The sequence below is a fragment of the Taudactylus pleione genome, unplaced genomic scaffold (assembly GCF_031769625.1).
Source record: "Taudactylus pleione unplaced genomic scaffold, aTauple2 ptg000116l, whole genome shotgun sequence".
Classification (NCBI taxonomy): Eukaryota; Metazoa; Chordata; class Amphibia; order Anura; family Myobatrachidae; genus Taudactylus; species Taudactylus pleione.
Genome location: NW_028284518.1, coordinates 5,900,909 through 5,926,432, shown reverse-complemented (window position 1 = coordinate 5,926,432; position 25,524 = coordinate 5,900,909). Strand labels below are relative to the sequence as shown.

At 50.6% G+C, this 25,524-nt stretch overlaps 1 protein-coding gene across 4 annotated transcripts in view; it reads left to right on the top strand.

Moving 5' to 3' along the window:
- Positions 1 to 25,524, top strand: part of SYCP2L (synaptonemal complex protein 2 like) — a 314,762-nt gene that overhangs the window by 101,976 nt on the left and 187,262 nt on the right. For all 4 annotated transcript variants that reach the window (XM_088471654.1, XM_088471653.1, XM_088471652.1 and 1 more), the window contains exon 11: positions 6,625 to 6,674. In XM_088471654.1, coding sequence (XP_088327780.1) covers positions 6,625 to 6,674 — 50 coding nt within the window. The remainder of the gene's footprint in view (positions 1 to 6,624; positions 6,675 to 25,524) is intronic.

Sequence of the window (25,524 nt, the reverse complement as noted above, 5' to 3'; positions counted from 1 at the left end):
ATGTTCCATTCACTGCGTCTTGTACATGGAACACAGCAGCCACCTATCCCTTACTGTTAAGTGAGTGGTTACTTCAATTTCATTATTTTCTACAATTTAATACCTGATGTATCACATGTTTCTTTCTTATCTTATACCATTTAAGAGTTTTTCATACTAATATTTATAATACTCTGACATTTCATGTTATGTGGTGTTTTGACTAAACTATTGTGTGCACAGATCATTTACCCTGATACTGCATGATGTGTTAGGATACAATATGTTATCGCTTTAAGCAACTGTTTCTGGACATTTTGGCAAACATAAGGGATCTGTTTGGCAGACACATTCTACCCCAGTGTATAGCTGTAGCAGCGTTGTGTTTCAGCATCATATCTTGATATATATCATTTTGATTGTTACATAATTGTACCTATCAAGGTTTCTCTCATCTAGGCTTAGATTTTTCACCTAGGCTAGTATCTGTAATAGTATGTATTTATATATGATGGGATGATATTATTAGAGACCACTAGGACGTTGTAGAGATCCACTATTTAATGACAGTACTATTGTTAATTTTGATCCTACATGACCATTATGATTTGAATATTCTTACATGAGATCCACACTTACCTTATTGGATGGTCTCGCCCCCTGAATAATGTAGATCTTTTATGCATACATACACTTATATGCTTTGTTTGCAGGTTACAATCGGATGGTAAAATTACTTTCCGATTTATCCAACCAATCCTTACTTAGTATCCTGCATATCTGTTTACATGTTGTTTGTTCATTTTGTCTGTCCTGAGGTATGTTTTATTGATATTTTCTAATAAATGTTAAGTTTTAATTTACTATAAGCAGAGATCTGTGCCCCTATAATAGAGAGTACTTTCCGCTTTAGTCTGACAGTGAGGCGTTCAGTACAAGAAATGAAGGCAAGTAGCAGAATGTGTACTCAATGTTTCAGTGCTACTTTATTCGGCACTGTCTCAGGATACAAATACCAACATTAAAAACAGAGAGATAACCGGAAGCGGGCCGCCACCCGTCCGAAGTCGCAGAAAAATGACGTCCGCTTTAAGGTATCTGACACGCTGGGTAAATCGATACAGCCCGTTACCAGGGAGATTGAGTATACACAACTTGGAGCAACTGTGGACTGCCTTCTTTTTGGACCGAAGTTGTATAGATTGATGGCGCAGGCTACTGATGTCAAGAGTTCTTCCCTCCTAGTTTTGGTGCCAACAATCATAAAATCCTTGTTTTCATTCCTTTTGTGTTTCCTTTGTGGGTGGTGCAGTGGCCAGAGGGCAGACTTCCAGTGATGGGGCATTTACCGGTCAGAGTTCGCCGCGCTGAGGCAGAGGCATCTGGTCAGGTACACACTCAGGGCCAAAGGTGTCTGTGAAGCCTAGTGCCTGATGGGATGACTTCCCACCTGTGTGGGACAGGAGTGGGATGTTGTTTACTCCACTTGTTACAGCATGGGTTTTATATTTTCTCGACTGCATGGTTTAGGTGTTGCAGGAACATGGCTGGATCCTGAACTTCAAGAAGTCCCATCTGGTACATTGTGAACACATGATGTTCCTGGGTTTGATCTTTGACACCAGGCCTTAAACTAGGCGTGGGCAATAAGCGACCCCCCAGCTGTTGTAGAACTACACATCCCAGCATGCCCTGCCACAGTTTTGCTATTTGGCAATGCTAAAACTGTTGCAAGGCATGCTGGGATTTGTAGTTAAACAGCAGCTGGAGGGTCGCTTTTTGCCCACCCCTGCCTTAAAGCCTGGTGTCAACAAGACAAGATTTGTTCCTTTCAAGGTTTGGTCCGGAAGTTTTTGCCTTGGATTGTGCATTGGTCCCTGTTATGCTTAAAACTGATGGGGAATATGGTCTCCACTGTCGAGGTCAAACAGTATGCCATGTTTCACTCTTTTGTATAGTTGATAAGAGTCTAATGATCACCTGGCCTCTCAGCTGCTCACCTTCTCAATGAGTATTTATTAGTTCCTGCAGTGGTTACGCCGAATCTCCGCAGTGGCAGGTGTCTGTTCTTGGGTCATTGTGACCATGGATGCCTGTCTCCTGGGTTTTGGGAGGTGGCCATACCCCTTTGTGTGCAGGACTTGAGTCCCCACAGAAGTCCACCCTTCCCATAAATGTTCTGGATCCTTGAACCATTTTATTTGCTCTGTTCGGTGCTTGGTCCATTCTAGCAGGCAAGATCCAGTAGGACAATGCCACGGCTGTGGCATCTGGCACGCGGTGTGCCAGGGCAAAGGCAGAAGCTGCATGTGTCCTGTCTTAGGCGGTGACATTCATGCCGGTGATCTCGCTGTGTTGATCCCATGGGTGGACAATTGATCCCATGGGTGGAGATTTCTTTCCGATGTTGCTTTTTCATGGTAAAATGGATCAGGGAACAGAGCATGTTGGCCATCCTGGTTGCTCTGGATTATGTCAGTTTATTCCTAATTGGCATCTTCCCTTATGCCCATATCTGTAACAGCAAGGTCCTTTTTTTACACCAGGTCCTTCCTTGGCTGGCTTTAATGGTGTGGCTATTGAAACCAATCTCTTAAAGGAGAGAGGTTTTTTTTTTTTTCTTTCAAATGTGGTACAGACTGCGTTGCATGGCAGAAAGCCTGTTTCGTCTAGGAATTACCGCTGAGTTTGTGAAGAAAGGGGGCACCATACTTCCGGTTTTTGGCTCTCTCATTTCCTTGCTTTCCTTGAAGTGGGTTTGGAGGTGGGACTGAGGGCCTGATTCAGACCCGCTCGCGAGCGCTGACCGCTCGCAAGCGGGTCGATGGTGGCCCAGTGCGCATGCGTACGACGGAGCCAGCTCCGTTGTGCGCATGCGCGAGACCCGGATAGCTACGGCCAAGCCGTCGCTCCGGGTCTCGTACCAAAGGGGGCGTGCTGTCGATGTTGAGTGGCAGCACGCCCCCTTTGGTGGGCGGGCCTGGGGCATGGCTGCCCAGATGCAGGCGTTCCCATTGGAACGCCTACCGTCTGTGGCCGGCCCCACTGACATCACAAGTGATGTCAGTGGGAGTGCTTTCGGCTCTGTTAGAGCCGAAAGCACTCCAGGGCTTGCTGCAACGAGACCCTACCACAAGGGTCTCATCGCAAGCGCGATGGTCTTGACCATCGCGACCTTCTTCCTGGCCGCTCGCTATAGCTGTGGGTGGTCCATCACAGCTATGCGAGCGGCCAGGAGGCCGCTATAAAATAAGAGGGACGGCCCTGATTCAGAGCGAGCGCTCTGTCAGAGCGTCCGGCTCTGAATCAGGCCCTGAGCTCTTAAAAGGTACAGTGGACTATATATAAACTAAGATGGAAAATCTTAATTTCCACATGGTCCACTTCAAAGAGGTACTACTATATTCCTCCCTGCAACATAGCATCGATTTAACTACCTACTCCTGTTTCCCAAGATGACTTTGAAATATACTGCAGCATTGAAAGGCTCAGATAAATAGAGGCAGCGGGAAAAGGAATGAACAGCAACTTAGTGCCAAATTCTGGAACAATGTTAGCATGAATAAATGCAGAACAAAGAAACTCCATGAAGGCAACCTCCTTTTGATTTGTGGTATAAAATTATATTGTGGAGAGGATTTTGGGATCTGTTTGGTGGAATACAGACAGGATGCCGGTGTTCGGGATCCCAGCGGTCAGAATCCCGACGGGTAGAATACCGACACTTGTCGGTAGGTATTCTAACCCTCTTCCTACTCTAACCCAGCACCCTAAACCTAACCCTCCCCCCTTAGTGCATAACTCTAACCCTTAACCCCCCCCCCCCCCCAACCCCAGTTCTTACCTTCGGGATCCCGCCGTTGGTCTGAGTAGCAGAAGAATTGCTCCATGTTTTCCACCCACAAAATAGAAGAGGCTGATATGGTTAGAACATTGAGGTTGTAAAAAAACAAACTTTTTGTCCTAAGGTTCATTTTCAAAAGTGAATCTGAAAATATTTTGGGTATAACAGAAATTCCCTTTCCCTCATGGTCTTAAGTACAGATCAGATGTCTTCACATTGCATTGTTGTTTTAGAAGGAATAGTTGAGGTGGTTTTGATCATTTACAGTCTGAATTTATTGACTTCCAAAAATAAATTTGAGAGAAGCCCCGCTCCTCTTATGATAAAAGACAGGACAGATAACTGTAGCATTCAGCAGTTTATATGGCCCCATGAACAGCATTTCTAAGCTCTGACTGTATGGGAAAACTAGGACATGGCTTGGGGGATGGACTTAGGGGCATATTCAATTGGGCGCAATACCTCGCGCCCAATTATGGAATACCGCGGGTAAGCACGCTACCGATACCCGCAGTATCCAATTTAAAAAAAAAAGTGGTCACAGGGTTTTCGGCTCTGAAAACCCCGCGCCGCGTAAATAAAAAAAAGAATTCTTCACTTACCTGCCCGGTGATCTCTGGCTCTCGGGGGCCTCCCCTCTATCTTCACACAGGAGAGGGGGCTGCTGGGAGGCACCAGGAACTGTTGGGAGGGGCAAGGGCTGCTGGGAGATGTAGTTCTCCCAGTGCCTAGTGTGGGGGGCAGGACACAGACACTAGGGGGCCACACACTCACACTTACAAACGCACACACACATACTGACATACTCACCCTGCAGCAGAGGACCCGGCTTCCGACACTGGATGCTGAAGAAGATGCAGAAGACAGCGCTGCAGAAAGTAAGCAATTAAGGACTAATTAAACTAATTGGAGACTTCCAGTTGCTTAATTAGTCCTAAGGGAGGGGGGGGGGGGGAGAGTCCCACGGGGTCCCAGAGCAAGTCCCACTGATTTTTCCTAAAAATAATTATTTTAGGAAAAATCACACTCGCTCTGGGGTTGCGTGAAAAAAAACCTCCCGACCGTCAAAGAAAAAACCTGCACCTAATTGAATTGCAAAAATCCCACGCAGGTGCTGGATTTTTGCAAATCACGCACCCAATTGAATATGCCTCTTAGTGTGACTAAGAGCCACAGAGGAGATGAGCCCCAACTACATCTGTTTTCCTAACTTATAAAATGAGTTACTGCTGTCCCCAACTTTTGTATTTCTTCCATCTGGAAGATCAGAAGGGCTTTTTAGGCTGGAATTCCTCATATGCGGCAGTCTAATGACTTAAGAAATAGTTCCATGGCTTGCCTGGTCCACTCTGAATTGGCGGAGGATCTATTCCAGCTCCTAAGGGTATATTTACTTTTATTTTCTAGAAAGTGCTAGATAAATATTAAGTAGAATTTGATTGGTTGCTATTGGCAACATCTTCACTTCTAAAAACCCGCACTTTAGTAAATATTCCCCTTAGTCTTAAGATTCAAAGACCACATCCTCCTTGTAGAATGATTCGTTGGGTCCCATTTTGCAACACCTCTCATGAGTTTTCCACCCCAGTGAATGTGACTCTGCCACCCAGGCAGCTGTAGAGAGTGGTTTAAACCGCCAAGCAGAGTATCTAACCTCGTTTCAATCTGAGAGGTTATTGAAAGGTGCTGCATACAGAAGATGCATCCACATCATCCTAAAAACATTTTTCTTGATTTCTCTATTCTATTTATAACTTGAGCATAATCAGAGGGGAAGGTTGTTTCTTGTGTTTCGGGGAATGTGGTACCTGTAAGCCTTAAACTTTCCTCCAATAATATATGTACGTATTAGGGACACACCTAAGACCAGTTAAGGAATGAAACACCCAAAATACTCAAGCCTCCCTTACTTGGACAAGTAGGTGTTTGAAATACAGTCCTCAGACTATGCTGTAATATAGACAGTGCACAGGAAGCAGGATCCTGTTGTCTGTGTTTTGCAGTAGCTGCTTGGGTCTGCACCCTCGAAGCAACATTCTGCATGGGATATACCCTCTAAATTTGTGCTCTTAAAATACCTGTATCCCTGCTACTTTATGGCAGATGGAGCATTTAACTGACACAGTTACTAAAGACACCTCTATTTGAACATGGAATACCAGAACAGAGAATAACCCTCATCCCTCATGTAACCCCCCCCCCCCCCTGCCCATGATACTGGAGTGACTGGAAAGTGCAGATGTACAATACTATAGGAGTGTGTAGCAATGTACAAATAACTTTCATTCTAGTCAGTAAAGGGGCTAGGCTCCGAGATGGTGAGGGTGTCAAACTTTTTGTGGTGGAAGCGTGAGTAGGTGAAGAACACACAAAAAAACAGTTAATTCTAGTTTTCCATTACCCAGCCTGCTAGGAGGTCCACATACCTCTGTAGGAGAAAAATGCATCATTAAGTTCAATAAGCAATCTTAAATTTAATTGTAGTACATTGTGGCCCAGCTAGACAATTCTGCTATTGACCTGCTTTGACATGCCAGCTAAGCAGCTGAAAACCACTAGAAATTATTATAAATGTTGGCACATATTATGAATGTTCATTACAAAAATTGCAATTGTCAGGATCTTTGCAAATAATTTGACTTTTTTTTGCTAAACCATGGTCTAGAATATAGTTCTGCATACTGTACATTGTAAATCTGTTAGTACGGGTTGCAGACTAAAGGAAAAGGGGAAAGAATAAAAAATGTAGTGGGCTTTGTTTAGCTTATTTTCTAATCGTAAAATGTGAATTTTTCTTTTAGGATTCTCGGAAATTTTTGAACTATCTTAATTCCAGGCTTCAAGATAGAAGGTAATATGTATAAAAATGTCTACATATAGTTATGGTTCAGTCATGATTTGCCGTAAATAAGTGGCACTTTTTTATCCAGTTTGTTGGATTGTTGTCCTTATGCTTAGTGCATCTGTCACCTACACAGTAATGGTGTATACAAATGGTCAGATTTAGCTGGTCGATATAAACGATAACCGTTTATATCAACCATTTTTTAGCCCCTTCCCACCCCCAAATGACGGACGATGCGCGAGCATGGATGGACCATTGCCCATGCATGCAGTCCAAGCTGGTCGATATTGACCAGGTGGGTCGTTTAGTCTTTTGGGGGTTGGTGCTGTGCTGGATGTTTGATAATGATCATCCAGCACATGCAGGATGATCAGACAATGATATCTTTATCGTTGTCTGATCTGACCGTGTATATGCACCGTAAGAGCTATTTGCCTATATTCAGCACGTCCATTTACTGGAAATTAGTGACAGTTGGGGGAGATGATTCAAAACCTTGGAGAGAGAAAGAAGAGAAGTTGCCCAAAGCAGCCAATTAGCTTCTAACTGTCATTTATCTATAAAATATATGAAAAGGGAGAAACCGCACAAGAATGTATTATTCTAATTGAATCACTACTTTTCCAGATATATGAACAATGACAAATTATATTGTAATATGTATTTTGGGAGGTGCTCCCTAGAACAAAGCAGATGAACAGACAAAAAAAAGAGAAAAGTGTGCTATTCCAGGACACACTCGTGGAGTAGTGAAAGTCTCTGAAATATAACCTTTATGCCAGTGGTTCCCAAACTGTGCGCCGTGGCACCCTGGGGTGCCTCGGGACACTTGCAGGGGTGCATCAGGTTGGTGGTCCAGCACCAAATCAAATTATTTATGGTCAATGTAATGTAAATATGTGGACAAACAGAAGCGCAAACCTGTCCAACACCATATAAGGATGACACTTGAGCACAATTTACTTCGCTTTACTACTTAATTCTTTTCTCAATCAACAAACTTAAAATTAGGGGTGCCGTGAAAATAATGCTGATACTCTAGGGCGCCATGATTCTAAAAGGTTTGGGAACCACTGCATTATGCAATACATATTATAAGTGAAATCTAAAACCAAAAGTGATGTATATGAAATATCACAGTAATCAATGAGTTTCAGTTAAAAAAATAAATAAATGATTTGTTGACCTTAAATCCAATATCAATATTGCTCTTATTACTTCATTTAAAATTGCTTTCTTGGTTTAATAATCCCGAAGTCCCATATCATAGGACCATAGTTTCATGTATTAAGATACCTTGATCTATGCACAGAGTTCTCACTTATGCCACCAAGATCCCTTTTCTTCTTTAGGGTCCACAGGGATACCATGGGAATATTATGGTTGGAGACCAGGCACCAAACAGTTAAAGCTTCAGCTCCCAGGATGCCTCAGGTCCTCCTCCATATATACCCCGTCCCTAGCCATAGGACTTCAGTTGTTCGTTTGGTTCAGCAGGATCAAGATGCACCTTTGTAACGGGACTGCTCTGGCATTCCTAAGCTTTTATTTTATGTTTTTTCTCTATCATCAAGGCTGGGGGACACTGGACCATGGGATTGTCGGTTGGGGCTGGAGCAGGCACTTAATGACACTGTAGCTTTAATCCTAGCTCCTCCCCTGCAATCCCATCACGCCAGTCGTCTTTAAGTGCCTGAGGAGTAAAAGCATGTTTGGGATGGGCTGCCATGCAGCCCTTGTAGGTAGCTTGCTTTTCTACTTCAGGGTCCATAGGGGGTCCACAGGGTTGACCTTGGGGTATAGCTGGATCTGGATCCACGGGCACCACGCAGTTAAAGCTTTGCTGCTCCCATGATGCACTTGGGTCCGTCCTCCTCTATACCCCGCCCCCGAGCCACAGGCACCTCAGTTTTAGTTGGTGCCCGGCCGGAGTCGGGTCACCCTGTGCAGTGGGGCTGCATAAGCAGCCCCTAAGCTTTATTTTTATTTTTTTTTTAAAGAAGATTTTATTTCTTTATTTGTACTATCTTCAGAGCGGTAGCATCAGACTGTCCTTCTGGACGTCCACGCTGCCGCTGCAACGCCGGTACTGATTCGGGGATCGCAGCGGGACCCCGGAGTCAGTGCTAGCGTGGCTCCAGGAGCTCCCACTGACTGCTGACGGATTCTACGGGGCCAGGTAAGCCGCGTGCAGCGCTTCGGGAAAATGCAGTCTTGTAGCCGCCGGTCTCTGGGGACAGACCGGCAGCGCTAGTAGCGGCGGCGGGCTCCCCCCTTATGTGGCATACCCCGCGTGTCTGCTGACCTCCAGGGTGTAAGACCGGCGGGGAACCGGCTTCCCTGGGGGTTTAATACTAGCAGGGGAGGCAGCCTTCCCTGCTATAGCGCTCCTCCCCTCAGCCCAGCGCGCCTCCTCCTCAGTGCTTTCCGGCGGCCATCTTCAGGCAGCATCGCAGAGCTCCCAGGCAGGCTTCCAGTGGACCAGTCCCCCTGCATACCTCTCCCCTGATCAGGACAGTGTTCGCAGCGCTATAGCCCTCCCAGACACTGAATCTGGGAGGTTGATTGTAGCTGAAGGTGCAGTGAGTAGATCTTCCTGCATGGTATGTGACTTTTGCTAGTGCTGCTGTCTGTGCTTTGCTACTTACTGTCAGGTTTTTACCTATCCCTTTTCTTCTCCTACGGCCCGCAGGTGCGTGGGGGAGGGTGTTCTTTCTGTGTAACCTCACTTATATAAATCTACGTATTTGTGAGGTCCGTCACACACTGCCGTGTGCTACTCAGTACCAGTTTGTGGGCTGTTTGTGTTGCATGCTTGGGAGTGCGTAGGTGTTATACGCCTTACCTCGTTTCGGTGATACACTTTTATTGCAAAAAGTTTGTGTCATGTCTGATGAGGAGAATGAGCGCTCTGTGGCTCCTGTGTTGTTTTCCTGCCGACGCTGCTCGGCAGGGGTTGACGGGGCGGATTTGTCTCAGGACAGTCTGTGCGGGCGGTGCCAGTTGGTACCTTCTAAACCCCCGGTGGCGCAGGATCCTCCGTGGGCGATGTTTACGCAAGTGCTGGCGTCGATCGTGGACCCACTTGCGGTCCCGACTGCGGCCCCTTCTAGGGCGTTGCCCCAGCCTACCATCCCTCGTTCCCCGGGTGTGACGCGTCTGGTGCAGTCTCCTCCCGGGTCTCAGACTGTGGGTTCTTATGCGGGTTTGCCTGTATTTGTGCAATCCCCCACGGTTCCGCAGCAGTCGATGGTGCCTTTTCAGGGGTATCCTCAGGCGGTACCCCCTCCCTGGGTGGACGTCCTTTCCAGCTCTGTTCAGAGCCTGGCGGCTTCGTCATCGGCCTTTCAATCTATGTTGCACAGTGATTTGCCCCCACGGGCGTCCAAGCGAACCGTTCCGGCTTCACTGGCGGCTCCGTTCACGGACACGGACGTGTCTTCGGATGACGGGGAGATCCATGAGGACTCTGACTCGGATGCCGGGCCCAGGAGGTGGAGGCTAAGTCTTCCATTAATGTGCCGGCATTGGTTAGGGCGGTGCGGGCCATCCTTCACATTGAGGAGGATGTGCCGGCCCCCAGGTCAAAGTACCCAAATTTTAAGAAGGCAAAAGTAGCTTCGACGGTTTTTCCCCTGTTCGACCAGTTAACGGATCATATGGCAGGGGCCTGGCAGTTGCCCAGCAAGAGGTTCCAACCGCAGAAGCGGTTGGCTTCGAACTATCCGTTTCCGGAGGCTCATTGCAGGAAGTGGGAAACTCCGCCCGCGGTGGATTCCCGCGTTACCCGTTTAATTAAAAGCGCTACGCTGCCTTTGCCGTCGATCTCCTCCCTGAAAGATCCACGGACAGGAAAGTGGAGACTTGTTTAAAGTCTATCTACTCTCTCTCGGGGGCGGTGGCCCGTCCGTCCATGGCCATCTCTTGGGTAGCTAAGGCCATCGAGAGCTGGGCCAACGCTTTGGAGGATACCTTTCCGGAGGATGCTCCGGAGATCCAGTGAGCGTTGATAGGACAAGTGAGGGATGCGGCTTCCTACATTGGGGAAGCATCGTTAGATGCAAGCCTGCTGACCTCTCGGGTGTCGGCTGCAGCGGTGTCGGCACGTCGGTCCTTGTGGCTGAGGTTTTGGAGAGCTGACGCTGACTCCAAAAAGGGACTGGAGGCCTTACCTTTTAATGGGGAGTTGCTTTTTGGTCCAGACTTGGACAAAATTGTGGACACTCTGGCTAAATCTAAATCAGCCTTCCTCCCTTCGGCTTCGGCACCTACCAAGGTACGGAGCTCTGCCTTTCGGTCCTTTCGGGTTTAGGGCAAGGCCAAAGGTCAGTCCTTCCCGAGGCAGTCGGCAACCAAAGCCGCTTCTAAGCCCAAGAAGCGGGCCTGGAGTGCCAGGCGCCCTTCTTCCAAGCAGGAAGATAAACCTTCTGCCTGATGGGACGGGCCTCCTTCTGGGGGACCCCAGAGTGGGAGGCCGACTTCTTCTATTTTCCCAGTGCTGGCACAATACCACCACTGATGCCTGGGTTCGAGAAGTGGTCTCCCAGGGGTACGCCCTGTCTTTTCGGCACAGACCGCCCCACCAGTTTTTCTGCACGAGTCCTTCTCAGGATACGACCAAGACTTGACAGATTCAGGAAGCTATAGAGTCCTTGCTGAAAGCAGGGGTCATTGTTCCCGTTCCTCAATTACAACGAGGGATGGGGTACTATTCTTCTCTGTTTCTGGTGCAGAAACCCAATGGTTCTCATCGCCCTATCCTCAACTTGAAGTCTCTGAACAGATTCCTCAGAGTTCCCAAGTTCAGGATGGAAACGTTACGTTCCATCATTCTGGCGATGGAACCGGGGGATTACATGGTGTCCCTGGATATCCAGGACACCTACCTCCATGTTCCGATAGCACCTTCGCACCAGCGGTATCTGAGGTTCGCTATCCTTCAACACCACTATCAGTTCTGGGCGCTACCCTTTGGTCTCTCCATGGCAGCGAGGGTGTTCACGAAGATTATGGCGGTCATGGCAGCACATCTTCGGAGCCAGAATGTACGGCTGCTGCCATACCTGGACGACCTCCTGTTGCTGGTGAGCTCCCCGGAGGTACTGCTTCAACATCTCCACCTGACGATCGCTTGCCTGCAAGCGCACGGGTGGCTGATAAATTGGAAAAAGTCCTCCCTGATTCCATCTCAGCGGATGGTTCATTTGGGAGCCCTGCTGGATTCTCGTCAGCAAAGGATCTTCCTGACTCCGGAGAAGGTCTCCTCCCTGCAGCTGCGGATACACAGTTGCCTGAACAGTTACCGCCCGTCAGTCCATTCGGCTATGAGAGTTCTGGGCTCCATGGTGTCAACATTCGACATGGTGGAATTTGCCCAGTTCCATTCCCGGCCCCTGCAGGGGCTGATTCTATCGGAATGGAACGGGTTACCTCACCGGCTCCGCTCACAGTTGCTGGTGTTGTCCCCGGAGGTTCGGCAGTCTTTGGCTTGGTGGCTTCAGACAGCTCATCTGGTCGAGGGGCGCCCCTTTTGGATCCCGGACTGGGTCTTGCTCACGACGGATGCCAGTCTTCGGGGTTGGGGGGCAGTGACCAGCTTGTCACTTCAGGGTCGTTGGTCTGCGGAAGAAGCTCTTCTTCCCATCAACATTCTGGAACTGCGGGCAGTATACAGGGCCCTGCAGTCGTCCGGTCCCGCTGTTCACGGAAGGGCGGTTCAGGTGCAGTCCGACAACGCCACCACGGTGGCATATATCAACCACCAAGGAGGAACTCGCAGTCGGGCAGCGATGTCGGAGGTATCTCGCATCCTTGCTTGGGCGGAGTGTCACATTCCAGCGATCTCTTCAGTCTTCATTCCCGGAGTCCTCAATTGGGAGGCGGACTTCCTCAGCCGTCACGACGTGCATCCCGGGGAATGGTCGCTTCACCCAGAGGTGTTTCAGCTACTCGTGGACAGGTGGGGGCTGCCGGAACTCGACTTGATGGCCTCCCGTCACAATCACAAGTTGCCCGTTTACGGGTCAAGGACCAGGGACGCAGGCACCAGTCTGGTAGACGCGCTGTCGGTGAAATGGACGTTTCACCTGGCGTATCTGTTTCCTCCGATATCCCTGCTTCCTCGGGTTCTGCGGAAATTCAAGCAGGACGGCGGCATGCTCGTGCTGGTGGCTCCAGCGTGGCCGAGACGTCCTTGGTACTCCGATCTGAGGTGCCTCTCCATCGACGCTCCGTACCTTCTCCCTCAGTGTCGGGACCTGTTGTCTCAAGGGCCCTGCCTTTACCCGGATCTGGGTCAGCTGTCTTTGACGGCATGGCTCTTGAGACAGCCGTCTTGAGGTCTAGGGGTTTCTCCAGTTCGGTCATTGGTACCATGCTTAGGGCACGCAAGCCTGCTTCCGCATGGATTTACCACAGGGTGTGGCGCACTTATTTTCAGTTGTGTGAATCCAGAAACTATGATCCTCAGGTGTTCTGGGTTTCCAGAATCTTGGAGTCCCTTCAATCAGGTTTGGACCTTGGCTTACGCCTGGCCTCTCTGAAGGTTCATGTGTCTGCTTTGTCCGTGTGGTTTCAGCGACGGATTGCTACACTACCGGATGTTCACACCTTTTTCCAAAGTGTTCTCAGGATCCAGCCTCCCTTCGTGCCTCCTGTGGCTCCTTGGGACTTGGCGGTGGTGCTACGGGTCTTGCAGGGTCCTCCTTTTGAGCCTCTTGAGTCGGTGGAGCTCAAGTGGCTGACGTTTAAGACCGTTTTTCTTCTGGCAATTGCTTCTGCCAGGAGGGTGTCGGAATTGGGGGCACTTTCCTGTCGCCCTCCTTTCCTGATTTTTCACAAGGACAGAGCGGTGCTCCGCACTCGTCCTGAGTTTTTGCCTAAAGTGGTCTCGAAGTTCCACATTAATCAGGAACTTGTTGTGCCAGCTTTTCAGTCACCTGACCTTTCAGCTGGTGAGGCTTCTTTAGATGTAGTCCGGGCACTTAGAATCTATGTGGACCGGACTGCTTCGGTTAGAAAGTCGGATTCATTGTTTGTCCTCTTCGGTTTTCACAAGAGGGGTTGGCCTGCCAACAAGCAAACGTTAGCCCGTTGGCTTCGTTCAGTTATTTGTGAGGCTTATGCGCAGGAGGGTTTACCTGTGAAAGCCTCTGTTAAGGCTCATTCCACTCGTTCTGTCGGTCCCTCTTGGGCTGCTAGACGTGGCGCCTCTGCCGGTCAGCTGTGTAAGGCGGCCACTTGGTCTTCAATTCAAACGTTTTTGAGGTTCTATGCGTTTGACACCTTCGCCTCTCAGGATGCATCCTGCGGGCGCCGGGTGCTCCTTTCAGCACAGGAGCGTCCCCTCCCTTAGTTGAACTGCTTTGGGACATCCCCAAGGTCAACCCTGTGGACCCCCTATGGACCCTGAAGTAGAAAACAAGAGATATGGTAAGAACTTACCTTTTGTTATCTCTGTTTCTACGAAGTCCATAGGGTCCACAGGGCGCCCGCCCTGACGCACCTGGCTTCAAATGGGCTGTGTGGCTGGTCACCGGTTTTCCGTCTCCCATTTCTGAGAGTATGGTTTCTTGTGTGTTCCAGTCTTCCTTCTCTCTGTTTAGTCTCCTCCTCCGGCCTTGGCTGCTTATCAACTGAGGTGCCTGTGGCTCGGGGGCGGGGTATAGAGGAGGACGGACCCAAGTGCATCCTGGGAGCAGCAAAGCTTTATCTGCGTGGTGCCCGTGGATCCAGATCCAGCTATACCCCAAGATCAACCCTGTGGACCCTATGGACTTCGTAGAAACAGAGATAACAGATGTAAGTTCTTACCATATCTCTTGGTTTTTTTTTACTTTGTAATATTGTTTTTGTTTCTAATTGAGGAACTGTGCACTGCTTGTAGCAGCGCACAGTGTGAGTGAGGCCGGCTGCGGAAGCTTAGGAACAGCACGCCGATATGCGGCTGGGCAGGGTGCGCGGCGGGACCCTCCACGGAGCACTCCGGTCTCTACGAGAGACCGTCTGGGCCCGGAGGCAGTGCGTGCTCGCACCCTTTTAGAGGGCACAGGGCGGTCCCGGATGGCCGCTCCATCTTGCCGGGCTTGAGGAGGGCGGCTCTATCATGTAAGCGCGCCCTAACAGGCAGCTCAGTCAGAGCGGCCAAGTGCTTTCCCCAGGTGTACAGCCCCCCATCCCCCCCATACCGTGGCTGTACGCACAAGTGCTACTCCCCTGCCTGGGGAAAGCACTTGGCCGCTCTGACTGAGCTGCCTGGCATCCCCTACATATTGTGTTGCCGGGTTTCTGGTGGTGGCTGCTCCCCTCATACAGCTGCAAGGGGAGCGCGCATTCCGCAGCCTGCCTGGACCAGCCGAGCTTAACTGGTCAAGTACCAGTGACTGCAGAGATTGGAAGGGGCGGAGCGTCTAGTGCGGCTCTCCTCCTCCTGCAGAGGTACTGTCAGCGGGCTGCATGGTTAACCGAAGTTTTGCCCTAGCATGGGGAACTACTCGGTTCAACGGGAGAGTAGAGATTGGAGGGAGCAGAGCTTCCAGCGCTGATCTCCCCCTCCGGGAATGACTGTCGGCAGAGGAGCTGGGATGACTTCCGAGTTGTCAGCTGCAGCCGTTTTGGCTATGGGCCCCTTTGGCTCTTCCCTTAGCATACGTGTTCTTGGACGGGTTGTTCATTACACGATCAACGGTTGGTAAGGAATTTCCTTTGTCAGTGACCATCCCCAAGGGTGGGGGTCTGCAGGCTCAAGTTTCTGCTCCTTTTTCAGGGTGTGGTGTCCTTGGACAGTCAGGCTTTCTACTTCAGGGTCCATAGGGTATCCACAGGATACCTTGGGGTATAGGTGTGACGTCAGTCGCAGGGCACCAAAGAGTTAAGCTTTCAGCCTCCCAGGATGCACTAGGTCCCCCTCCTATACCCCGCCCCCGGGCCAAGGCACCTCAGTTTAGTTTGGTGCCCGGCCGGAGTCGGGTGCACCTGTTGGAGTGGGGGCTAGAAGAGCCCCTGAAGCTTTTTCTTCATGCAGCTGTGGCTGCATATCTGGATGAACAGCATGGACAGTCAGTCCTGACGTCCATGCTGTCTTCCCTACACCCCGCCGGTACCAGAACGCCGGTACTGATCCGGGGATGCTGGTGGGCGTCTGGGGTCACAGCTAGCGGTGACCCCAGATGCTCCGGACCATGGCCGGATTCAAGGGGGACAGAGGTAAGCAGCGGGGTCCCGCGGTGGGTCCCCGCTGATCACATGGTCCTAAGTCCCCAGGCAGGGGGCTCCCTGGGGACTGGCTGCAGCGTGGAGCCAGGCGACCAACCTGCGCTTCCACTACCCCCTGGGACAGCGGACCGCAGCAGAGCGGTAGCGCTGCGGCGTCCCAGGGGTTAAATGCATGCCAGGGGAGCGCGCCTTCCCTGTCTCACAGCCGGCGCCTCCCCCGCTGCACACAGCCCTCTCTGCACTGTGCTGACTGGTCCTGTGTCAGCGCTCCTCCCCCAGGCCAGCTTCTCTCTGCTCCTCGGCGGCCATCTTCTCTGCAACGCATGGTGAACGCTGCTGGAAGTCTGGAAGGAAGCATCGTGGTCTGGGTCCCCCCGCATACCTCTCCTCCGCTGTGGCTCAGGTCTGTGTATGCAGCGCTGTGTCCTACCAGGCCCTGTGTCTGTGTAGTTGAGTGATCAGCGCTGTTAGTGCAGGAATTGTTATTTCTCTGCATTGTATGTGACTGTGCTAGCGCTGCCTGTAACTATTCTTCTCTAAACTGTCAGCTTTATTACTGTCCCTGTTCTTTCTGCTAAAGCCCTTGCGGTGCGGTGCTGCAGGGTGGTCTCTCGCCTATTTAATACTTAATTGGTGAGAGAGGTCACATACGTGGTGCCATCATGTCTGAAAGTGATTTTCCCCTCCGGCTACAGTGTACCACGTGCAAAGTACCGTTAGCGGAGGGGGAGGGTAGCGCGGAGGGCCTTTGCCGGCAGTGTTGTCCATGGCGCGGCCTATTACGGTTACAGCACCGGTACAGGAGCCGCCCTGGGCTTGTTTCGCTCAGGCGTTAACAGCTTTAGTGGGCCAGTTAGCTCCGCAGCCCGCGTTTACTCCGATGGGTTTGTCCCAGCAGTCTGTGGTGTCGTCACCCAGGCAGGGGTTCCCACGACAATTGGTGGTACCACACAGTCTCCCTATTTCCCCGCTCCCGGGTTCTCAGGAGCCAGCGTGGGTTAACTCCCTGACGAGTTCTTTACAGCACTTGTCGGATGTGTTGCAAGGGGAGTCTGTGATGCGGCCTCATAAAAGGCCGGTGGCGTCTCTGTCCGCTCCTTATGAGGATGACGAAGGGACGTCTGATGATGGGGAGATTCTGGATCCTTACGATCAGGAACCTTTCCATACTAAGGACGCTGATGCTAAGTCCAAAGTATATATTCCTGGACTTATTCGGGCGGTCCGCACAGCCTTGGTGATTGAGGACGAAGTTCCCCCAGCGGCTAAATCTAAGTATGCCTTTTTCAAAGATGTGAAGGGCGATGCCACAGTCTTTCCTCTTTCGGGTCAGTTGGTGGACCATTTAGAGGAGGCGTGGAAACAACCTGGCAAAAGATACCAGCCGCAGAGACGCCTGGCGGTGGCTTATCCGTTCGCGGATAATTATTTTGCTAAGTGTGAATCCCCTCCACAGGTGGATTCTCACGTGACCCGTCTTGTCCGTAGTGCCACATTGCCGATGCCATTCATGTCCTCCCTTAAGGATGCTACGGACCGCAAGGTAGAAATCTGCCTGAAGTCCGCTTATTCCCTTGCAGGGGGGGCAGCACGGCCGGCTATGGCCATTTGCTGGGTTGCCAGAGCGATGGAGCGCTGGGCGGATTCATTAGAGGCTTCTTTTGAATCCGACTGTCCGGCCAAACAAGCGGAGTTGATTGGCAATCTCCGTGATTCGGCCACCTACATCAACGAGGCGGCTCTAGACATTAGTACTCTGGTGTCTAGAATTTCTTCAGCAGCGGTAGCTGCTCGTCGCACCTTGTGGCTGCGATCCTGGAAGGCGGACGCAGATCCAAGAAAGGTCTGGAAGCGTTGCCGTTTACCGGAGAAGTTCTCTTCGGTCCGGATCTGGATAAGATTGTGGCCACGCTGGCGGCAGCCAAATCTGCTTGTCTCCCGTCGGCCGCTGCTCCTTCTGGTTCTGGACCATCGTCCTTTCGGTCATCTAGGGCCCAGGGCAGGCCCAAACCACAGTCGTTTCCTCGACAGGCTGGCCCTAAGAAATCGGTCAAGCCCCGGAAACAGGCATGGAGTACCAGACGTCCGGCCCCCAAGCCAGATGACAAGCCTGCGGCCTGACGGTCCGGGTCTCCCCTTGGGGGATCCCAGGGTGGGAGGCCGCCTGCTGCAGTTCTCCCGGTGTTGGTCGTTCACTACGACAGACACTTGGGTTCTGGAGGTGGTCTCTCACGGGTACGCCCTCTCCTTCCGGCACAGACCCCCGGCTCGATTCTTCACCACGGGTCTACCATCAGACCGGAACAAGGCTACGGAGCTGCGGAAGGTATTGCACACTATGCTCCAGGCTGGAGTTATAGTGCCTGTTCCATTCTCCCAGAGGGGCCAGGGTTTCTATTCAAATCTATTTTTGGTACAGAAACCCAATGGGTCATATCGTCCGATTCTCAACCTCAAAGCACTCAACAAGTCTTTGCGGGTCCCGAAGTTTCGGATGGAGACCCTACGGTCCATCATTCTGGCGCTGGAACCTTGGGACTACATGGTGTCATTGGACATACAGGACGCTATGGCGGTCATGGCGGCTTCTCTGCGGCTGCAAGGAGTCCGCATGTTGCCGTACTTGGACGACCTGTTATTGGTGGCAGGATCTCCAGAGCTCCTGTTACACCACTTGGACCTGACCATTGCACTGCTGCAACGGCACGGCTGGCTAATTAACTGGCAGAAGTCCACTCTAATCCCGTCTCGGAGGATTCTGCATCTTGGAGCCTTATTGGACTCGGGACAGCAAAGGATCTTCGTGACGGAGGACAAGATCTCTGCTTTACAGTCAAGGGTGCGCAGTTGTCTGCACAGCCGCCGGGTGTCCTTACACTCGGCGATGAGCTTACTGGGCTCCATGGTGTCGGTGTTCAACATGGTGGAATACGCCCAGTTTCACTCTAGACCTCTGCAGCACCTGATCCTGTCCAAGTGGAACGGGCTGCCTCAGTCTCTGAAGTTCCAGACGATTGTGCTCACCCCGGAGGTTCGCCTGTCCCTTGCGTGGTGGTTAAAGATGACCCACCTCAACAAGGGACGTCCGTTCTGGGTTCCAAATTGGGTCCTGTTGACAACGGACGCCAGTCTTCGGGGCTGGGGAGCAGTTTCGGGTCCACACTTGTTTCAGGGCAGGTGGACACCGACAGAAGCGGAGCTTCCAATAAATATCTTGGAACTCCGTGCGGTCTTCAATGCTCTCCTGCAGGCACAGCGGTTTCTCCAGGGTCACCCGGTGCAGGTCCAGTCGGACAATGCTACCACCGTGGCCTACATAAACAGGCAAGGAGGAACTCGCAGTCGGGCGGCTCTCGTAGAGGTCTCTCGGATCCTGGTTTGGGCGGAGCGCAATCTTCCGGCCATATCAGCGGTCTTCATCCCGGGAGTGCTAAATTGGGAGGCGGACTTTCTAAGTCGCCAGGACGTTCATCCAGGGGAATGGTCCCTGCACCCGGACGTTTTTCAACTACTGGTGGACAGGTGGGGTCTTCCAGAAATCGACCTCATGGCGTCCCGGCACAACAACAAGTTGCCGGTGTACGGGTCTCGCACAAGAGACGAAGGGGCGTCTCTGGTGGATGCTCTGTCCGTCCGGTGGACGTTCAGGTTCGCATACCTGTTCCCTCCGGTCTCCCTTCTTCCACGGGTAATCCGGAAATTCAAACAGGAAGGAGGGACGCTCCTGTTGATAGCTCCCGCGTGGCCCAGACGGCACTGGTTCTCAGACCTTCAGGGTCTGTCCGTGGACAGTCCTCTGCGGTTGCCGCTATGACCGGACCTTCGGTCTCAGGGTCCTTGTCTTCACCCGGACCTGACTCGGCTGTCTTTGGCGGCGTGGCTGTTGAGACGGCCATGCTGAGGTCCTGGGGGTTTGCCAGCTCTGTGGTGCGTACCATGTTACGAGCTCGGAAACCGTCTTCCGCGAGGATATACCATCGCGTGTGGCATACGTTCTTCCAGTGGTGTCGACCGAGAGGTTATGCACCGCGGGAGTTTCGTCTGTCTCGGATTCTCGCCTTCCTGCTAGCGGGACTAGATCATGGGCTTCGCCTTGCTTCTTTGAAGGTACAGGTTTCGGCCCTATCTGTCTGGTTTCACCGTAGGATTGCTACAATCCCGGATGTGCGCACCTTTATGCAAGGTGTTCTCCGTATTCAGCCGCCCTTTGTTCCACCTGTGGCGCCTTGGGATTTGGCTGTGGTCCTGAGGGCTCTCCAAGGACCGCCGTTTGAACCACTGGGCTCAGTGGATATTAAATGGCTAACAGCTAAGACTGTTTTCCTTCTGGCCGTTGCTTCAGCCAGACGTGTTTCTGAGTTAGGGGCTCTTTCTTGTAGACCCCCTTTCTTGGTTTTTCATGGGAACAGGGCAGTGCTCCGCACTCGGCCCGAGTTTCTTTCCAAAGTTGTTTCCCAGTTTCAGGTTAACGAGGAAATAGTTGTTCCGGCCTTTAACTCACCGGGTCTGTCCGTGGGTGAGGCCTCTTTGGATGTTGTGCGGGCCTTAAGGACTTATGTGGACCGCACTTCTTTGTTTAGGAAGTCGGACGCTTTGTTGTCCTCTATGGCTTCTGTAAAAAGGGTTGGCCTGCTTCAAAGCAAACTTTGGCAGCCTGGATCCGTATGGCTATTTCTGAAGCTTATCTTCATGAAGGCCTACCGGTCCCTCCTTCTCTGAAGGCTCATTCCACTAGGTCTGTGGGTCCTTCGTGGGCAGCTCGACGTGGTGCCTCGGCAGTTCAGATCTGCAAGGCTGCTACGTGGTCTTCTGTCCATACCTTCGTGAGGTATTACAGGTTTGACACCTTCGCCTCTCAGGATGCTTCCTTCGGGCGGCGGATTCTCCTTTCTGCACAGGAGCGTCCCCACCCTTAAAGGATACTGCTTTGGGACATCCCCAAGGTATCCTGTGGATACCCTATGGACCCTGAAGTAGAAAATATGAGATATGGTAAGAACTTACCCTTGTTATCTCTATTTCTACGAAGTCCATAGGGTTCCACAGGACTCCCGCCCTGTCGCACCTGTGCTGCAGATGGGCTTTGCTCTGGTCACCGGTTTTCCGTCTCCCTCTGGTGAGAATGTGATTCTTGTATGTGTCCAGATCTTTGTTCTCTCTCTTCCTTCTCCTCCTCCGGCCTATGGCTTGGTAACTAACTGAGGTGCCTTGGCCCGGGGGCGGGGTATAGGAGGGGGACCTAGTGCATCCTGGGAGGCTGAAAGCTTAACTCTTTGGTGCCCTGCGACTGACGTCACACCTATACCCCAAGGTATCCTGTGGAACCCTATGGACTTCGTAGAAATAGAGATAACAAGGGTAAGTTCTTACCATATCTCATATTTTTTCAAGCCGCTTCTTCCCCAGCAAGTGTTAGTTTTTAGGGAGACAGAATTTCTGGTCACATTCTCAGTTATGGGGGACTAGCTCCATAGAAGCCTAGAGCCTAACGAAGTGTATCTCTCTATATAGAAACACTTGCGCATGGGAAGAAGAGTTGCTCCTGGTCAGCAACATATTCGTGATCAAGGTTCTCAGGCCGACTGGCTAATTCCAGCCACTGTTTGCTCTTCGTGTCTTGATCACAAGGGGATGGGTAGTTCAGTTTGCACAAACTATCTTCGTTCTGGGATCCATACGACGACCTCCTCGCTTGTGGTCTGGAACGTGTGTGTTTCGGCTTACATTTGTGGTAGGTCGTACTTGACTTGGTTCCGTGTCTATTCTGTGCGGTGGAGGCCAGGCTCCGCTTGATTGCACAGAAACTGCTAGGGTAGGATACCTCTGCTTCAGAGTTACGGATCTTCTCTGGTTGCTTGTTTCAAGTGTTTTCTGATCAGGGCTGTATCCCGATTTAGTGAGGCCTTCCTGGCTTCTGTGTCTGCGCCTTCACTGCTGGGGGTAGCCATCAACACCTTTCTCCAGTGGGGTTGTCCTGCGATGGACCATGTTGTACAATTGGTGGTCGGGCTGGTTGCTATCCACCTTGAGACCATTCAGTACACCAGGTTCTGCTTATGGGAGTCCCTGTGTGTATTTCTCCAATCTTGGCAGGATTGCTGGGCATCCTTCTCGTCTCAGTTCTCATTCAGTACAGCAGTACCTGTCACTCTCCATTGGTAGAGGGTTTGCGTTCTCCAGGTCCACTCCTGGGGCCTTACAAACAGGCTCATCGTAGCCACGGTCACGAGTCTCCTCTGCTGAGGTGATGGGCAGTTGTTATCGCCTTTGAGGCCTTAGGGCACCGTCAATAGTGGTTCGGCTGTTCGATGTGCTCAAGCTCCTAACCATAGTCTTTAGAGGGCCCTGTCCGTCTGCATTGGACATCGTTTCATCCGCGGGTGAACTGTGGTTTTCTTAATCTAGTCTCCTGGGACTCTCACACAGGAGCCTGGGAAGCGGTTCTTCCTTATGGCTAGGGCCTTCCCTCGGCATAGTTACGTATTTGCTCGTCTGCCAGGGGCGGTTTCCGCATACTCTTACGACTCTAGCCAACACTGGTTTCGGATGTTGTCCTTCCGGTACTTAATCCTTTGGTGAATCCTCGGGACTGATCTCGCTCTGCTTGTTGGCTGAGTTGGCTGAGCTCTGCAGTTTTCCTTGGATGTGTCTTCTTTGATACACCGCACTGTTCTCTGCGGGTTTCTTATGGCGCGTTGGAACATGATTGGCCAGCTGCTCAGCAGACCTTTACGAGTTGAATCAGCTTGGTTATTCTTCAGCTCTCTCTGAAACGGGTTGACCATCACCAGACTGGGTGCCAGCGCCTTACGTTAAGGCGGATGCGATATCTTGGGCAATGTGACGCGAGAGTTCAGAAACACAGGTCCACTGTAAGGAGATCTGTTCCAGTCCGCTCGTTTGGCCATATTTATGTTTCAGGTTCTTTTACCTCCGGCAGCGCCCTCTTCGTACAGTTCTCTTGTCAGGCAGCCTGAGCTTTCCCTCCCCTGGGGGAGGCTTTTGAATGTACAATGGTCCAGTGTCCCCCAGCCTTGATGATAGAGAAAAATGGATTTTTGGTTACTTACCATTCAATCCTTTTCTCTGAATCGGGCTGGGGGGACACTGCGTTCCCTCCCTCACGCTCAGTCGTGCGAGGTGGTTCGTTCTTGACTGGTCTTTCCCTTCTGGATTGGTTTAGTTGTTCTAAAACAGTTTCATGGGGTTCCTGCTACTCCTCTCCAGGCTCTTTTAAAGAAGTACTGGCATGATGGGATTGTAGGGGGGAGGAGCTAGGATTAAAGCTACAGTGTCATTAAGTGCCTGCTCCAGCCCCAACCGACAATCCCATGGTCCAGTGTCCCCCAGCCTGATTCAGAGAAAAGGATTCAACTGTAAGTAACCAAAAATCTGTTTATTTTATGTTTTTGGGTTGGCAGTAATAAGCGTCTGAATTAAGACTCATATACTGCGACTCCATCTACCTCCCCCGAACCGCAACACCAGTTACTGGGCTGGCGATTTCGCTGGGTCACGGCTTAGCTTGCTAGCTGCAATGCTGCGACCTGGACTGCAACCGGACGCACAGAGATGTAAGGTAAGGCGATTCCTTGCTTCTGGTGTCAGAGACGCACCAGAATCCGCAGCTGTCAGGGCCCGGGATTGTCCGTGCCTTATCGTCTGACGCTGGGGATCAGCAACAGACGCTTCTACTGCCACGAGGCCAGCGTACACGGCTGGTTAACGCAGGTTAGGGGAGGTAGGCGCTCCCCCGGCAGCTCCGACCCAGACGCAGTCCCTACGAAAGGTTTTGCGCGTCTGGGTTGCTCCGCATACCCTCCACGTGTGTGAGACTGTCAGGATCCACACTGTGTGCCCTGTAGCTGTTGGTCTCAGGAGGGTTTGGGTCAGTCTCCCTGTATACATCTCCCTTGGTTAAGGTATACAGTGCTCTATATCCATCTTTTTGTGTTTGTGTAGTTGATTTAGAGCCGATTGTAATTTTATTACATATGCATTGTATGTGACTGTTTGCTAGCTGCTGAATTGACACTGGCCCTCATTCAGAGGCGGTCGCAAGAAGCGAGCGCTCGCTCTGAATGAGGGCGGGCGCTTGACTTTTCAAGTGCGGCCTCTTGGTCGCTAGCTAAGCTGTGGGTTACCACCCACAGCTTTAGCAACCGACCAGGTTGATGGTCGCGATGGTCATTGCTCCAGCAATGTATAGAGACCTACTCCAGAGCGCTCTTGACCTCAGACTCGGGCGACGGTTCATATTTCAGCAGGACAACGACCCTAAGCACACAACCAAGATATCAAAGGAGTGGCTTCAGGACAACTCTGTGAATGTCCTTTAGTGGCCCAGCCAGAGCCCAGACTTGAATCTGATTGAACATCTCTGGAGAGATCTGAAAATGGCTGTGCACCGATGCTTTCTATCCAACCTGATGGAGCTTATGAGGTGCTGCACAGAGGAATGGGCGAAACTGGCCAAAGATAGGTGTGCCAAGCTTGTGGGATCATATTCAAAAAGACTTGAGGCTGTAATTTCTGCCAAAGGTGCATCAACAAAGTATTGAGCAAAGGCTGTGAATACTTATGTACATGTGATTTCTTAGTTGTTTTTTTTAAATTTGCAAAAATCGAAAAAAAAACAAAAAACACTTTTTACACGTTGTCATTATGGGGTATTGTATGTAAAATTTTGAGGACAAAAATTAATTTATTCCATTTTGGAATAAGGCTGGAACATAACATAAAATGTGGAAAAAAGTGAAGCTCTGTGAATACTTTCCGGATGCACTGTAGCTATTCAAGTGTTAAGCTGGGTACACAATAGACGATATGTCGTCAGGATAGCACAGTCGGACTGTGCTATCCTGCCTACATGGACTTTCCTAAATTGAATAAGAGAAGCTCATTTCTGATTTCTTGTTTTAAAACTTAACTCTGCCTCTTCTATGTAAATTATTATTTTTTTATCTATTTGGTGTTTTTTTAGTATGTGCTTTGTTGATTATGTAAGCAATGTTTTGGTGCTTTTTATCTGTTTTTTTTTTAGTAAATTGTTAAAATATAAATAATTATCAAAAACGCTTGACGTTCATCATTTGCTTGAAATCTTATGCACTGAGACACTTTATATGTTTTGTAAACTGCTTTAGGATGAATTAAGATTTTAAATTGGTAATTTATGGTTACACATATGCACTTCATAAATAATTTTTTATTTTATACACATATCGGTTGTAATTATGCACTTATATGCGCTTGAAATCAACTACATTGATAATAAATATCTATATATTGTGATAGGATCACTGATAAAGTGGTCTGTGGCAGGTACATTTGTCCCAGATTCCTGTCTTATGTGTTTTAAACCCCCAGGAGAAAGTCTGCAGTGTAGCAGGCTTGAGTCTCGGCTTTTTGAAAAGCCGTTTTGGGACCTGGGGGTTGCGGGTGAGAGGAGAGGGAGGGCTCCACCCACGGCCGCTCCAGGTTTTGGGCCTTGCAGCCTGGTAACAGGCTTGTTAGGGTTTCCACCTGAGAGTGGCCAATATAAGCCTAGTGTGTTTAGGGCTGAGTGTCTCACCTGGGAGAGCAGGCAGGGAGTTTGCTCAGAGACACTTGAAAACCCATTTGTAAGTGCTGTGCTGTGCTT